This window comes from Vanacampus margaritifer, chromosome 6 (genome assembly GCF_051991255.1).
Source record: "Vanacampus margaritifer isolate UIUO_Vmar chromosome 6, RoL_Vmar_1.0, whole genome shotgun sequence".
In the NCBI taxonomy this organism is placed as follows: domain Eukaryota; kingdom Metazoa; phylum Chordata; class Actinopteri; order Syngnathiformes; family Syngnathidae; genus Vanacampus; species Vanacampus margaritifer.
The window spans coordinates 29,445,236-29,460,826 of NC_135437.1; the positions used below are offsets into that span (position 1 = coordinate 29,445,236).

Here is a 15,591-nt window from a genome sequence, read left to right on the forward strand (position 1 = left end):
GAAAAGGCAGGATGGAGACGGATTCATTCTTAAATTGTACTCAATATACACCGCAGCTAGCGTGACAACACTTCCTGATCCCCTATCAGCTGACTAAACACAAACCAATCAGAAGCTAGCATACTTTAGGTAAAAGCAAGTGAATGACAGAGAGCAGTAGATTTGACACATCAACTTTAGCTACTTGTACAAAAAAATACCAAAATGGATGAAGGTGTAAATAATAATTCTGGAAACGTAAATGTACAAGAAAATAAACATTTTAACAAATGAACTTAAATGCTTGTTCGTCCGGGTGTAGACCTTCGCAAAGCGAGGCGTCTTTGTCGCCGGCCAGTGTATTTCTCGTAAGTTTCTTTTTTCTTCTTCTTGCAAATCTGCCACTTTATAATGCCGCAAATTTACGATTTTTTTCTCTCGCAAATTTGTAATTTTTTTTCTTTCCCCCTAAATTATTTTTTTTATACGTGGCCCTAATATGCCGTCGTATAATGAATACAGAGTACATAAATGTGACTTGCCATAGCTAAATTAGAATATCGGCAATCGGCCTCCTTGTAAGGCTGGGCGATAAAAAATGGTATATTCAATTCAAGGTATAAATATTGCCGAAGCTCGAGATTTTGACTCTACCCTCTTACCGCGGTAGCGCATGTTGATGACGTCACCGCATTGCACATGTTGATGACTTCATCACAGCAGTTTAAGGCGGCCACCTCGACTCGTCCTTACGCGACTGTCAACTTCCAACATCAACACAACGCTGCCTCAAAATTAGATTGAATTGCCAATTAAGGACGCTAAGAAAAGGAATTAGTCTGTTCATTAGTCTGTCATTGAATGATACGACATAAGTCTGCGGCATTAGCAACTAGCCACTAACGGGAGCATACACAAATGACAGCGTTCGGCTGTATTCAAAGTCGGACATTTCAAACTCAGACAGAAAAAAGTCCATCAATCATTAGTAATTGCAAATGTCGAAACAATGTAAGCTCTCTATCAATCTATTAAAGCTGGCATACATTAAGAAGAATGACGGGTGTGATATCACTGTTTGATATCACTTTTTTTTTAACGAATTTTAATTTTGATTAGAGATTTGCACAATAAATGTTATCCAAAGTAAATTTATTCTTTCATTGTTTAAAAAAAAAAATCCATATAGCTTCTATAAAGGACTATGTAAACCAGTAAGCAAATCATTTATTTAAAAAAAGTAAAAAAATATATATATATACACCGTGATATAAACCATTACCGTGAATGAATGCAGTTTATACCGTGGTATGAATTTTGGGCCGTATCGGCCAGCCCGACCTTCTTGACTACTAATACTCGGTATCCGTATCGGCCGTGACAAAAACATATCCATCCATCTCTATTAGAAAAACACTAAAACACCAACTGATCCTTAAAAATTTATTGGAGTAAATAGAAGATGAAATCAGAAGTGATCTAATCAAATTAAAAAGAAAAAGTAATGAGTACCCTTGCATAGATCACAGACCATGCCGCTGTCTTCACACACATTCGCATCATCCTCAGTAAACACAACATGACAATGATGCTTGAATACAATCACTTTGCTTTACTTGGGCATGGAAAACAAAACAAACTAAAAACTTCCAGAGTCCAACTGTCAACAGTCCAACACAAACTCCCCGAAGGACAAAGCGGCGTCGTTTCTGTGTGTGTGTGTGTGTGTGTGTGTTGTTCTCATTGGAGAGAGTTCAGTGTGAGGAACTACTTGTAGCCCTTAAACGTCCTCGCTCGCCTCTTTTTGCCAGCAAAACCCTGAACGGACGCTAGAAATCCCACTGGCGTCCGTGCGATGAGGTCACAACTCCAGCAAGGGGGGAGGCAAGGGTTTTCCAAAAATGATCATAACAATAACACGTGGAGGAAAGAAAACAAGGCGTATCTCATAGTTGAAAGGCAAAAGCTCATGCAGTCGTCGGTGGACCATGCAGCGCGTTTCCTTAAGGGATATTTCATCAGAGCAGCTTTTAGCAGTGGAAATATGCAAAAAAATGTGATTAAAATTAGAATTGGAAAAACGAAATCTCCCACTTTTGTCCAGTAATAATGATGGTACACGTCTCACTTATCCATGTTAAGTGCCACAACTGAAAGGAGCGACGACACACTCGTCTTCGTGTTCTTATACTGGATTACAATATGTACATCCATACGTGTTTCTGTATCATTTGTAGCAATTAAATTCTTTCAAATAAATATTAGGACTAGTTTAGCAGGTGATGGTCGTCACTAAGTGCATGTTGGGCCTTAATTGAGACACTGAGCACAAGAGTGGGCGAACTCCAGTTTGCTCATTTTGAAGATAAAGGGAGACTTTGCCGTTATCAAATGTAAAAACTGTCGGTGTACAGTGGCCGGACACTCGCATATGCGCAATGCGATGTTTTTTTGGTCCCCCGTTATTTGCAACATTCTCTGCTTATTTGCGTCATTTTTTAATCAGTTAATCACTGGTTTTGCTATTTGCAGTCAGGCCAGCAAGTAGCAAGGGTCCACTGTAGGGCTGGGATAAAAAAAAAAAAAAAAGTTGTATAAGTCGACTAAAAATGTCTGCCTCGAAGCTCAGCCGGAACCATTGTTTGCGTCTCGGTCCATGTTTCTGCACGGACCGTTTCTGCAGACGCACGCAGTGGACAGGAAGTTATTGAGCCCATTGTAGCTAACAGGCAGCTCCAGTCCTTTACTCATGACCTATTGTTTGTAAGGGACTTTTAAGATACTATTACATGTTTAATGTAGATAAGATGATGTGTGTGTGACCTTAATGGTGGTTATTGTTTTTTTTAAAAAACTAAAATGGTAATTGCTAGCGCGCTAATGCTAATCGCGATTGCTAACCGTTTAGCATAGGCACATTTTTTTTTTGGTCTTTAATAGTGCTCATGCGCTGAAGGCAATAGTTGTATCCACTCAATTCAGCTCATGTACGTAGACACAAAGATGTATGTGTGAACTAAATGGTGGTTAGTGTGTGTTTACCTAAAGAGGTAATCACTAGCAAGATAATGCTAGTTGTGATTGCTAACCGCTTAGCATAGGCTAATACTTTTGGTCATTAATAGTGCTCATGCGCTGAAGATAATAGTTGTATCCACTCAATTCAGCTCATGTACATAGCTAGAAAAATGTACAGTACAAGCCACAAGTTTGGACACACTTTTTTATTCAATGCATTTTGATGTGGAGTTATGTACTTAACAAAAAAAGGTGAATTAACTGAAAAAAAAGTTTCATATGTTAGATTCTTCAAAATAGCCATCCTTTGCTCTGGTTACTTTTTTTTTGCATACTTTTGGCATTCTTACGTCTGGGAACTCCTTAAAAATGGTTGGAAAACCCTTTCAGGTGACTACCTTTTGAAGCTCACCGAGAGAATGCCAAGAATGTGCAAAAAAAGTCATCAGAGAAAACGGTGCTTATTTATTTATGTATTTAATTGATTATTTTCACTTTTTTGTGTGTTAAGTACGTAACTCCAAATGTGTTTGATAGTTGTCATAGTTGTCGTCATAGTTTTGATGCCTTCAGTGAGATTCTACAATGTACACAGTCATGAAAATAAAGCATAGTATTGAATAAGTAGGTGTGTCCAAACTTTTGGCCTGTACTGTATGTGTGAACTAAATGGTGGTTAGTGTTTGTTTACCTTAAGAGATAAACGCTAGCATGTTGATGCTAATCACAATTGCTAACTGTTTAGCATAGGCTAATTTTGTTGGTGTTCAGTAATGCATGAGTACTTATATTAACTCAATTCAACTCATGTTCCACCTTATTGGATTAACAAAAAAAAACTAATTACGGGGATTATTCGATGTAATATTTGATAGGTTAGATTAAAAAGAGATTAGACAGAAAGATTTAAAAGGATAGTGAAGGCCCTAGTCCACTGTAAACCTGACAGTAAAATGATCTGTGGGAAGAGCAACCCTACTGTGTCTCATATTTACTTTTGAAGAAACACCCACGCCTGAGACAACCAATCATAGACAAAAGGTGTGACCAAATCTACTTTCAGGAAAAGAAGAAGAACACACAAAAAAAACGGCCCCTTTCTTGCTAATGAGACTAGCAAACAAAAGCAGAGCAACAGCAGCTGAGAATCCTTCAATCATTAAGCGAATACTGGTCAAAATCATCCGGGTTTTGTCTTTTGTTGCCAAATTTGACATATAAGGGACAGTCCATTATTGCACTTAGCCCTCATTTTACGGATTCGTCAGCGCAACTTCCACTTCCCAAATGAAATAGGCTTCACCTCTGGTGAGGTTCAGAGATTGATAAAGACTTAGAAGTAAGCCGTATTTCTTTTTTTAAATAATCTGTTGTGATATATTTGATGGACGTTTGGAGTTATACCGCTATTGTACTAGTCTTTCAGGCGGCAAACGAGATGATACTGACCAGCATCCAACCTATTAAATATGAAGACTTTTGACATTTAGGGTATGGGGCTATCCATTATTACACATCTACATTTTCCTGATTCATTGGTGCAACACTGGGCCAGCTCCCATTTCCAAGACGGCCAAAACATCCCAGAAAGCAAAGTTTTCCTCCATCTTTCATGATGGACATTTGATAGATGTTAATTTCTATTAGACTTAAAAAACAACAACAACAAATCTAATCACAGTTTGTTTCTTTTCCTTCAGGTTGCCCAGATAGATGATCCTGTGCAGCACTCAACCAGTTAAAAATGAAGACTTTTGACATATAGGGGGCAGTCCATTCTTACACTTAACAGGTTTCCTGATTCATCAGAACAACATTGGGCCAACTCCCATTTTCAAGATGTCTGTGCCCAAACTAGGCTTCAGACAAAACATCGCCGAAAGTGACCTTCAGAGATTCATAGCAGACACAAAAAGTAAGTAGCACTTGTTATTTGTAATCTTTTATGAAATATTGATCAAATTGACTTCTCCGACCACTATTGCACCAAACTTTTGTTTTCAAATCTCATTTCTTCATTAAATTTGACAATATATCAAACTCTGAGGAAAAACAACAAACTGTCAAATCACATACCAAGAAGAAGTAAAAATAAACTCTACAGATATTATTGCAACCATAAAAGTTTGAATCCCTCTCCAAAATTGGAGTTGGCCCACTCGAGCTTTAGTGTCTCAATTCTACTGGAAAAAACAACAACTTGTCAGTGACAATTGCTGATTTTGCAGCAGCGTTCCAAAATAGATAGCTTTTTAGCCATTTTTACACGCACACACGCTCGATTAAAACATCCGAGACACTAACAATGTATTGCTGTTCAGAGTGCACGTTTTGTTGAGGGGAGCTGCGACGCATAGCACGAGTCAGCCACGGATGAAAGAACGAGCAATCGAAACGGGACACAATCACATCGTTGCTATGTTGTCACTTGTGCAAGGTTGACCGTGTCAGAGTCAGTAATACAGTACAAAGGTAGTCAATTATACCAGGAACCCCCCCACCCTCCTATCGTTAGCAACAAACTGAAAACTAACCATTCAGCTGATAATAATGTAAGAAGCAGAGGGAGAAAAAAAAACTAAATGTGATCCTGCCCGAGCACCATGAAGGGCAGCCACTGCAGCAAGATTCTGACATTCAAACAACACTGCAGCAGTCCACCTATTTTTATTGATTTTACACACACACGCACACGCACACGCACACACACACACACACACACACACACACTTATTATTATTAATGTTATTATTATTATTATTAGTAGTAGTATTATTATTATTATTTCATTAATTGACTGTGTTCATTACACATTCCACCTTAGCTGCAGACAGGTGATCTTGTATATATTAATAATAATAATAATAACAATAATACTGATAATAATAGAATAAAAAATAAATAATATATGGAACTTAAAATGATGCCGTAAATAATAAGAGCAATGCATTCATTTAAAATGTAGCATTCAAAAGAACGTTTCCATTGTAGCTGCAGTGGAACCATTAAAAACAAACCCCCAAAAATCTTAGATACAATTTATTATATGTAATCAAATAAAGCAACTTCCCAATTTCATTGTATGTGTATTATTTCTCTTAGAAAATAATGCAACAGATATGAGGTCTAATAGAAGCACATGATATAGCTACATAAATAAAAAACACAAATATTATGACATGTAAGTAAGTAAATAATTCATCTAGTGTAACTGCAGCAAGCTGGAATAATTACAGAACTACAATTTTAAATGAAAAAGTATGCAAATTGAAAACATAGTAACTTCAATTTTAAACTAATATTGATTTAATGAGTTAAATTAAATTCATGTATTTGATGTGAACTCATTGACTGCATTTGACGAGTATACTTTTTTCTACAAGGATGGGTCGGACTTGGGCAGGTTCTGACTGACGCTGCTCTAACGTAAAGCTTGGAAACAACTTTACTGATGCCCCAATTTAGATACAAGTTCCGACCAATTTGTGAGTCAACTGGAAGAAACGGGCGTGACATTTCAAGGTAAAATTTTAAATCATACTAATTGAAAATAATACCAAAATCCAAATATAATGCATAGATGACCAAAAAAAAAAATATATATATATATTTTTTTCCAAATTGATGTTTAAGACATGAAGTTCCAGCCTTGCTGCAATGAGTCTACAATGGTTAAAAACTACAGTCAAAAAAGTATCAAATACATACTTGTAATAAAAAATACTAAAAGTGACAAATTGAATAGTTCAATAATTGAACAATATAAAATAAATGGATGAATAATAAAAAAATAATGTCATTCTTCAAAATGACAAACTGCAGCCAAAAGGAAGCATGTGCAAAGTGTGCACTATTGTGTGTACTTAAATGCCCGAGTGCTGCAGTGAGTGATGTGAAGCATTCGTGTGAGTGTGCGTGTGTGTGTGTGTGTGTGTGTGTATGCTTGTGTCACACACACGCCTACAGCTTGCGTTGTGATCGAGGAACTAAACGTACTAAAGAGTCCCTCAGGATGGAGAGTTGGAACAATCTCTCTCCAAATCAACATTCTGATTGTGCGTAGCGTCAGTGACAAAAAAAAAAGAAAAAGAGATGCAGCGTGAGGATGAAACCGTGCTTTTTTCTCTCCCCCCCAACCACCCACCCCTACCCCTTTTAAGTGCTCGTGTGATGGCGATGATACTTTGGGATGCTCACATTCAATATTGCACCACAGCAGTTTGAAGCGGTATGGCTGAACGAAGGATGGTAGGAAGTAAGGAAGGATGGAAGGAATGAACCAAAAAAGAAAGTAAGGAAGGATGGCGGGAAGAAAGGAAGGAACCAAGGAATGGAAGGAAGGAAATAAACAAGGAAAGGAGGAATTAAGTTCAGGAGAAAGGAAGGAAAGAAGGGTGGAGCGAGAGAAGAGTGGAAAGAAGGTATGAAAAATCAAAGGACAGAAGGAAGGAAGGATGATGGACGGAAGCAAGGAAAAAATCAAAGGAAGGAAGGACAGATGGAAGGAATAAAAAAACATGGACAGAAGGAAGGATGAAAAGGAAGAATGAATGAGGATGGTAGAAAGGAATGACGGAAAGTGAGTGAGAGAAAGAAAAAAGCGACATACAGAAGGAAAGAAGAAAGGAAAGAAAGTAAGAAAAAAGAGGGATGAAGGATAGTGCAAGGAAGGTCGGTGGAAGTAAGGAAAGATTCAAAGAGGAGAAGGAAGCAAGTAAGATACGAAAGAATGAATGAAGCATGGAAGGACGGACAGACAGAAGAACGTAGGGGGAAGGAAGCCCTGCTTTGAAACCTGCATTTGCGTTTGCAAGGACCTGACTGAGGTAGAGACCCTGTTTGGATGCACAGAGCACAAAAAACAAACAACCGACGAAAGCCAGGCATGAATAAACGATGGTGAAAACCTGCAAATGTTCCTTTTGTTTTTGGATAGGTAAACATGGAAAGTACATTACGTCGCTGCTTGCTTAATCGTCATGATGCCAAAACCAGCTTGTGCATGTTATTTTGTTTTCTTTTTCACTCACTCGTCCGGCTTATGGTTCTGCTTCTTCTTCATATTACGACAAAGATCTGAAGCAGCACTGCTGAAGCTCCCACGTCCCACGACTACCGAGAGGCACTTCCACTGGACCTGGTGGTGAGCGGAATTAAAGGCACTAGCAACTCATGTCCAAAGATTTCCAATCGTTCCAATACTGCGCGTCGTCAATTTGGTGTCCAAACGCAAAACCTGATGAGGAAATTGAACCGAGGCTCATGCACTGCGCTATGGTAACTTACTTGATGGTTAAATGCAGTTTGGATACTTGGATTTCCTAAAGTGGCTAAATTGTGGCTTGGGATATATTGGGAATGCAATGCATTTTGGGCTTTCATTTAGTTTCCCTGACCAAAAAAGGACACTGCAGAGTGCCTGAGTTGCAACAAGCTGCTTACTCATGTCATGCATTAAATATGCCAGGATACAAAAGTACTGAAAGTCCGTAGACCATAATGCAGGTTACGTTTTCTCATGCTATGATCTCATTTCGGAAGTGTCCCCTTAAGATGGAACATTCAAATCCTGTGTTTGTAAATATGTCAAGTCAACTCAAACCCTCATCCGGCGCCTTTGGTGCAAAAACATGGGACGGCGATCCCAACAGAACATCCTCTCCGTGATGGCAAGTACGTATACGTCTGGTTGCATGCGTGGAAATGGAACGTCAGTCATCATGCGTCAAGCTCTGCCGAAGGGCGATCCAGATCGTTCGGCCGGCCCACGATTCCACTGCCGATGTCCCGGGAAACGAGCGGACTTGTTTACATCCAGGTTGGTCTTCCTCCTATAAGGTGCTTTTTGCGGAACGGTTAGATCCTTCAAAGGGGTGATGGGGAGGAAGTGGAGTGCGAGTGGGTGGCAGCGGTGGTGAGGATCCAACATCTGCTTTAGCTTCTTTTCAAGGTTGCGATGACTTTTCCGCTGCGTTGGTTCTCGGTATTCCATGCATTATATTGCCTGATTAGACAAGAGTGTGCTCTGCATCCTAACACCTAGTTGTGTACATTTGGGGTTATCAATACTTCTTTAGTTTGGAGGAAGGGAGAGTGTTTGGGGGTACATACTTGCAGGATTAGAAGAATTGATTAGCCTATCTAAGTGTTCTCTACTCTAACAGTGTTAGCTTCTTCTCTATAGTTTTTTTTTTTAAGCAGGACTTTACTAAGCCTAACAGGTGGTCCACGCCACCGTGGTTCTGGTGCCTAAACATCTGTGAGCAGCTTGTTCTTGTTTACACAGTTCTGGTTGGCTATAGTGCAGTTGCCAGTTCTGAGGTTGGCCTCCCGGAAGTTGTCGATGCTGTTGTTCAGGTCGCCGTCGATCTCCATGTACTCTGACTTGCTGACGACAGAGGAACTGCGGCGGCTGGAGTTGGTGTCGGACGGGATATTGGGATTGCTGACGTTGAGCAGCTGAGCCTGTTCCTCTCCCTCCGTCTCCCTGTGATAGAAGTAGTTGAAGTTGGACACGATGACGGGCACGGGCAAAGCAATGGTCAACACGCCGGCGATGGCGCACAGAGATCCCACGATCTTGCCCCCGATGGTGACAGGCACCATGTCGCCGTAACCCACGGTGGTCATGGACACCACCGCCCACCAGAAAGCGTCAGGGATGCTTCTAAAAAAGGAACCCTGCTCCTCTGCCTCGGCGAAGAAAACTGCGCTGGAGAATAAGATGACGCCAATGAACAGGAAGAAGATGAGCAGTCCCAGCTCTCGCATGCTGGCCTTGAGGGTCTGCCCCAAAATCTGCAATCCTTTGGAGTGTCGGGAAAGCTTGAAGATCCGAAACACCCGGACCAGACGGATCACCCTGAGTATTGCCAAAGACGTGGCCTGCTCCCCCACCCCCTCTGTGTCGGAGTCTTCAGCCAGCTCGGTGCCCAGCGTGATAAAGTAGGGGATGATGGCCACAATGTCAATGGTGTTCATCATGTTCTTGAAGAAGGCCGGTTTGCTGGGGCACGCCAGAAAGCGTACTATCAACTCAAAGGAGAACCAGATGATGCAGAGCGTCTCTATGACGAAGAAGGGGTCTGTGAGGATGTTTGGTTTGTAGTAGGTGGTGACGTTACCTATAGTCTGGCTCATGGGATCCTCCTTGAGCTGGGGTATCGTCTCCAAACAAAATATGACGATGGAGATGAGGATGACCATGACGGACACGATGGCGATCCCCCTGGCCGTTCCCGAACTCTCTGGGTGCTCAAAGAGCAGCCAGATCTGACGCTGGAACTCCTTCTCGGGCAGGGGTCGCTCCTCCTCCCTGATAAAGCCCTCGTCTTCTCGGAACCTCTCCATGGCATCCACCCCTAGCTCGTAGAACTTGATCTCCTCCGAGAACATATCCAAAGGGACGTTGACGGGCCTTCGCAGCCTCCCCCCGGACTGGTAGTAGTACAGGATGGCGTCGAAGCTGGGCCGGTTCCTATCGAAGAAGTACTCATTTCGCAGAGGGTCGAAGTAACGCATGCGCTTCTTGGGGTTGCCCAGCAGCGTCTCCGGGAATTGAGAGAGGGTCTTGAGCTGCGTCTCGAACCTAAGGCCGGCTATGTTGATGACCACCCTCTCGCAGCACTCGTGGTCGTTATGGTCTGGAGGCGGGTAGGCGTCCTGGGGGTGGCCCGGCACGGCCGATGTCTCGTCCACGTTGTCTCCTGAGACCACCGTCATTTTGGGTGAGGGGGTACGGCTCGGGGATGCTGTTAGCCTGAAAGGGCAGATATGTGGGTCGGGGGCCAATTGGGACTTTCTCGACTTCCTGCGCCCCTTAAAGTGCTGGGAATGTCCCCGCACCCCCAGGACACGAGGGGCTGGTTGGCTGAATTTGCCTCAGTGCGGCTCCACTGCGGTTCTCGCTGACTTGACCATTGCTGCTCTCCAACACCGCTGCCTCTGCCACCCGGAGAGAGAGAGCAAGGGAGAGAGAGGGAAGCAGAAGGAGGAGGAGGTTGTTGGTGGTGGTGGTGGTGGCGGAGGGGGGGGGGGGGGTGTAATGGGATCAAACAGCGAACACAGAAAGATATTTGCCTGCTCAGCATTTTCTCCACTTTACTTATTTATTTATTTACTTCTCTTTGGCTCAATTAGCGAGGTGCTTACACAAACTAGGAAACGCTTTGCAAAAAAGTGTCGCCGCCACTCCGCTTGCCTCGTCACTGCAGTTTGGAGGCATGACACCACTTAAGTTTGGAGCTCAAAGGGCAGACGCGGCCCGCAGTTTTTTGACGCATAACATTTCAGAACCGAGCTTTTTTAGGTGCACAGGCGTGGCGGCTTTCTAGTAGCAAACGCTGACGAGATCTCTACGCTACTTTTGTGCGTCTTACCTCGGGGTGACGTTGGCGGATGAGGGGGTCTCCGAGGCGTCTTGCGCTCTGCTCAAAGCACCCATGTGAAGTGTTTCACATGTCCAGTCGAGAGATGGGAAGAAAAAACAAGAAGAAGAATGAAAAAAAGCAAAACAATCACATGGCTGCCGGGATGCAGGAGGAGGAGGAGGCGGTGGCAGGATGCAGGCTGGAGCTTCCTCACAGTGCACTGCGGGAGGAGATGTGGCTTTTTGCGTGTGCTTTTTTTTTTTTTTTTTTTTTTTACGCTGCAATTCCAAAAGGGGAGGGTGGGGGAAAGGTGGAGGGTGGAAGTGAGTGGTGGGGGGGTGGGGGGCTACATTAAAGGAGCCATACGCCAGCCCTTGACGTTATCCAGACATCAGCAGAAACCGGTGGAGAGCTAGCAAGTGAGCGGCTCCCATCCACGCTGGGGGAGGGGGAGGGGGATTGGCCAACGTTAAAAACGAGGGGAAGAAGAAGAAGAAATGCACAGCTGATGGAGGGAATGTTTCCTCTGCGGCCTTTTTACTTGCAAGTTGACGCATGGATGGATGGATGCATGGATGGAGGAGGGAGGAGAGAGGCTGTAGCAGTGAGGGCGAGAGAGAGAGAAAGAGAGAGAGAGCGAGAGGAGGAGTTGGAGCTTTCGACGCAATGCAGAGCGACTCTTGAAAGCAGCAGAAGCAGCAGCACAACTTGTGTCGTGTTTGCATGCAGCAGCAGAGCCAGCAGGCGCAATACAGCACAAAGGCCAAAACGAAACAAATTGGATCCAGATCGGTTTAGGAACAGGATTTGCACCTCGGGAGAAAATTAAACATCGGGGATGCATGTACAGTTGTACACACATTCAAATGATGCTTTGCAGAAGGCCAATAAAAAGGAACTGTCAGAAAAGTCAGAGTCGTATTCATAAAAAAATAGCTATTTAGTTTTATCCCACCCTATTTCATATGATGTGGAATGTTATGGTACCTTAGTATCTAGTGTTTGTTTTCATACTACTGATGCAGTCAATTAAATGCACTCATTTAGCTATACTATAACATTTAGGCTATTTGTTGACATTGCAATTTCATAATATTGCTGTCAATGCAATATAGAAGCACTTTTAGCACTTGTTTATACAGCCAAATATATTTATTTACACAATATGTCGTTCTTGTAATATAACTAGTTTCATACCTTGAACTTGTTACATCACGTTGTTCTTTCACATTTGTGCTTCAATGCTTTAACAATTTTCATTGTTCAATATTTCGTATTTCTGTGACATCAGACATTTTATACCTAAAATGATTACCTTTAAATTGATATTATTTTGTGCAACATATTGAACTTGTTCTTTCCTGTTTTCATATCCTATACTGCAACAGTATATGATATGCTTGGAACATTACCTTCTTATTATTCTTATTATTTTTATTCTCATATGTATTGAGTGTGTGTGTGTCCTTGCTGACTCACTGGAAAAAAACGTTGGCAAAAATGTGTGGAATTGTGCCAGCACATAATGTTTCCACCAATGTCATTTTAAAGTTAATTGCTCCTCTCCCAAATTGGCGGTAAGGACAAAGTGCAATTGTGTCCTTGGAACTCCAATCTTAGCTAATGAGCAGCAATTCAAAATTCTTCCAATAGAAGGCAGAATATCCACTGGAAATGTTTTTCCACCTGTTATCATTTATAACAAGATCAGCACCACTCCAGAAACTTTTTGGGGTGACAGTTTTCTTAATGTGAATTTTGTCCCATTTGCTAATCTGGTAAACATTACTTGGGCCAGCACTTCTGATTGTGAAGGACATTGACAAAACATCTTAACATGCCAACACAGACACTGAAATCTGATTGGACAAAAAAAAAAAAAATAATATTCACAAAATGCACAAAAAGCCAAAAGAGAACAGACTGTTAAGAATAAATGAATGCAATTTCATGAAACAAGCATGTTTTGATATTTGAACATTTATTTATTAAAAAAAGAAGAAGATTAAATTAAGTTCACATACAGGTTAGAAAAATAAATACTATGTATTACGACATTTACAATGGCAATCCTCCACAGCGTGCTTCTGAAAGTTTTTGTCTGTTTTAAACAAGCTGCGCTAAAAAGTAGAAAATATTTTCAGCACTCTTTTATCCCCAAAATGTTTTCATTGTCCAGTTAGGCAAACGTTTCCAATTGTTCTCCTTGTGAGACGTCTCGGTGGATCACAAGAAAAAGTCTCGTCTGCATTGCCGATGATGACACAATGAGCTTCAACGTCTTCTGACTCCTGAAAACACAAAACAAATTTAGGTTGTCAGAAGACGTACATGCAAACTACAAAATACTGTATGCGACTTTAATGACAGGGTGGACCTTTTTGGTTAATTTTAGCATTTAATGGTGGATCTTCACCTAGTGTAGCAACATGAGTCTGTTAGCAAGCTGACTGCACTAGTTAAGAAATATATTTCAGATTTCAGAAAGGTTTTCATATCAATTAATGTTGCATTATGACAGAGTGGACATACGATACGATACGATTCGATACGATACGATATACATGTTAAACTTGACAACACACAACTACACACTTAATATGATGACCATTATGAAACATAAGATAAACTATTTATTCTACAACTAGCCACTTCTTCTGCCTCCGTTGAAGATAGACAAAATACATGCAAACAGCAAAATATGTGAGCTTGCTGACGGGGGGGGTCAACGACAGGGCGGACATTTTTGGCTAATGTTAGCATTTAATTGTCGATCTTCACTTACTATAACAACACTAGTGTGCACTAGTGTAAGAAATATATTTTAGATTTCCAAACAACAGGGACAACAACAGGTTGGACATTTTTGGCTAATATTAGCATGTAATGATCACATGGTGGACTTTCAGTTAGATAGAGGACTATGGACTGTTTGACAAATACATTTCAAGGCGAGCTTTTGAAAAAAAATTCGATCAATTGTTATTTCTTTATGACAGAGTGGACATGTTGACCCTTGACAACATCCAACTACATGATGAAAATTATTCTGCAACAGTTGTGACGTCCCTAAACACATCAGAGGGTTTCTTAAAGGGGCAATTAATAGGGTGGACATATGCAAATTTTCAATATGATGGTGAAAATAGAATATATATGATGAAAATGACTGGTTTGATGAAATAACTAGTTACCTACAGTTAAATTATGTCAAAGAAATATGATTCAGTTTCATTTAACCATACAATGTAGTAATCAGAGGAGTGAAGACAGGTACATCAAATGATAAAAAAAAAGAAGTATCGAACCAAGAAAACATTTTGAGATACTTCTTTTTGTACTGTAATGTATGCAAACTTCTGGCCTATTATACTACACCTGTAACGCAAAAATGTAATGTTTGCTATGGCCATTTGTTTTGATTTTTTTTTTCACTAAAACTAGTTTCTAGACTTCATAATTTGACGTCATTTAAAAAAAAAAAAGGTGTCATCTTGTGTACCTCTGTTCAGTTACATCATTAGTGACACATTTGTTTGACATTTTACTGTACATTTTAGGTTATTCTTAGAATTTATATGAAAGTGATTTTATTAGTTGATGCACTTTGTTGTTGTGAGTACAGTGCTTTTAATTTTTATTTATTATTTTCATCTTTTCATAATTATCAGCCCAGGCTATTATTATCAGTGTATTTGTAGGTAACATTTGATACATCTATTTCCAAAGTCAAATGTTATTTATTTTAACCTTTAATGTAATCACTAATTGCATTGTGTGGATATACAACCATCACAAGTTCTACTGCAAATAATTGCTGTGTGCTACTGTTGCAGCTTTAAAAAAAAAAAGAAAAAAGAAAAATAATAATAAATAAATCAGGCACTTTCCCAGCAAACGCATATCATCCTCTTTTACCCTTGTGACAAGTTGAACTGTCATACTTTTCTGCATTTCTGAACGGTACATTGCAGAAATGCTTCCTAGACGTATCCAGAGGGTGGCGCTCTCCCCACGTTAATAATCATGCATAAGAACCCATCACAAGCTCCAAACCAGCCTAAATCAAATCAGAGCATAATCGATCTGATTGATTCTAAATCAGACACCAGCAAGCATGTGCCACTCAAGTGATTACACACGAACACGACTGTGATTGAGAGTTAAAATAAATAAATAAATATATTTGTTATGACATGCTACTTCATAAATGAAGTTCTTGAAA

At 40.7% G+C, this 15,591-nt stretch overlaps 1 protein-coding gene and 1 long non-coding RNA gene across 6 annotated transcripts in view; one reads left to right on the forward strand and one right to left on the reverse strand.

Moving 5' to 3' along the window:
• Positions 1-1,408: 1,408 nt before the first annotated feature.
• LOC144053343 (potassium voltage-gated channel subfamily A member 1-like) lies at positions 1,409-11,975 on the reverse strand. Its single transcript, XM_077567716.1, has 2 exons — positions 11,376-11,975; positions 1,409-10,939 (listed from the first exon to the last, which is right to left on the reverse strand). The coding sequence occupies exon 2, from the start codon at positions 10,717-10,719 to the stop codon at positions 9,247-9,249; it is 1,473 nt and encodes a 490-aa protein (XP_077423842.1). The 5' UTR covers positions 10,720-10,939; positions 11,376-11,975; the 3' UTR covers positions 1,409-9,246.
• LOC144053344 (uncharacterized) overlaps positions 2,594-15,591 on the forward strand; it is a 75,271-nt gene continuing 62,273 nt past the window's right edge. For 3 of the 5 annotated variants that reach the window (XR_013294393.1, XR_013294392.1, XR_013294394.1), the window contains exons 1-2: positions 2,595-2,742; positions 4,698-4,912. This is a non-coding gene — a long non-coding RNA (uncharacterized LOC144053344). Of the gene's footprint in view, positions 2,743-4,697; positions 4,913-15,591 lie in introns of all 5 variants that reach the window. The other 2 variants (XR_013294395.1, XR_013294391.1) reach the window with 2 other exon arrangements.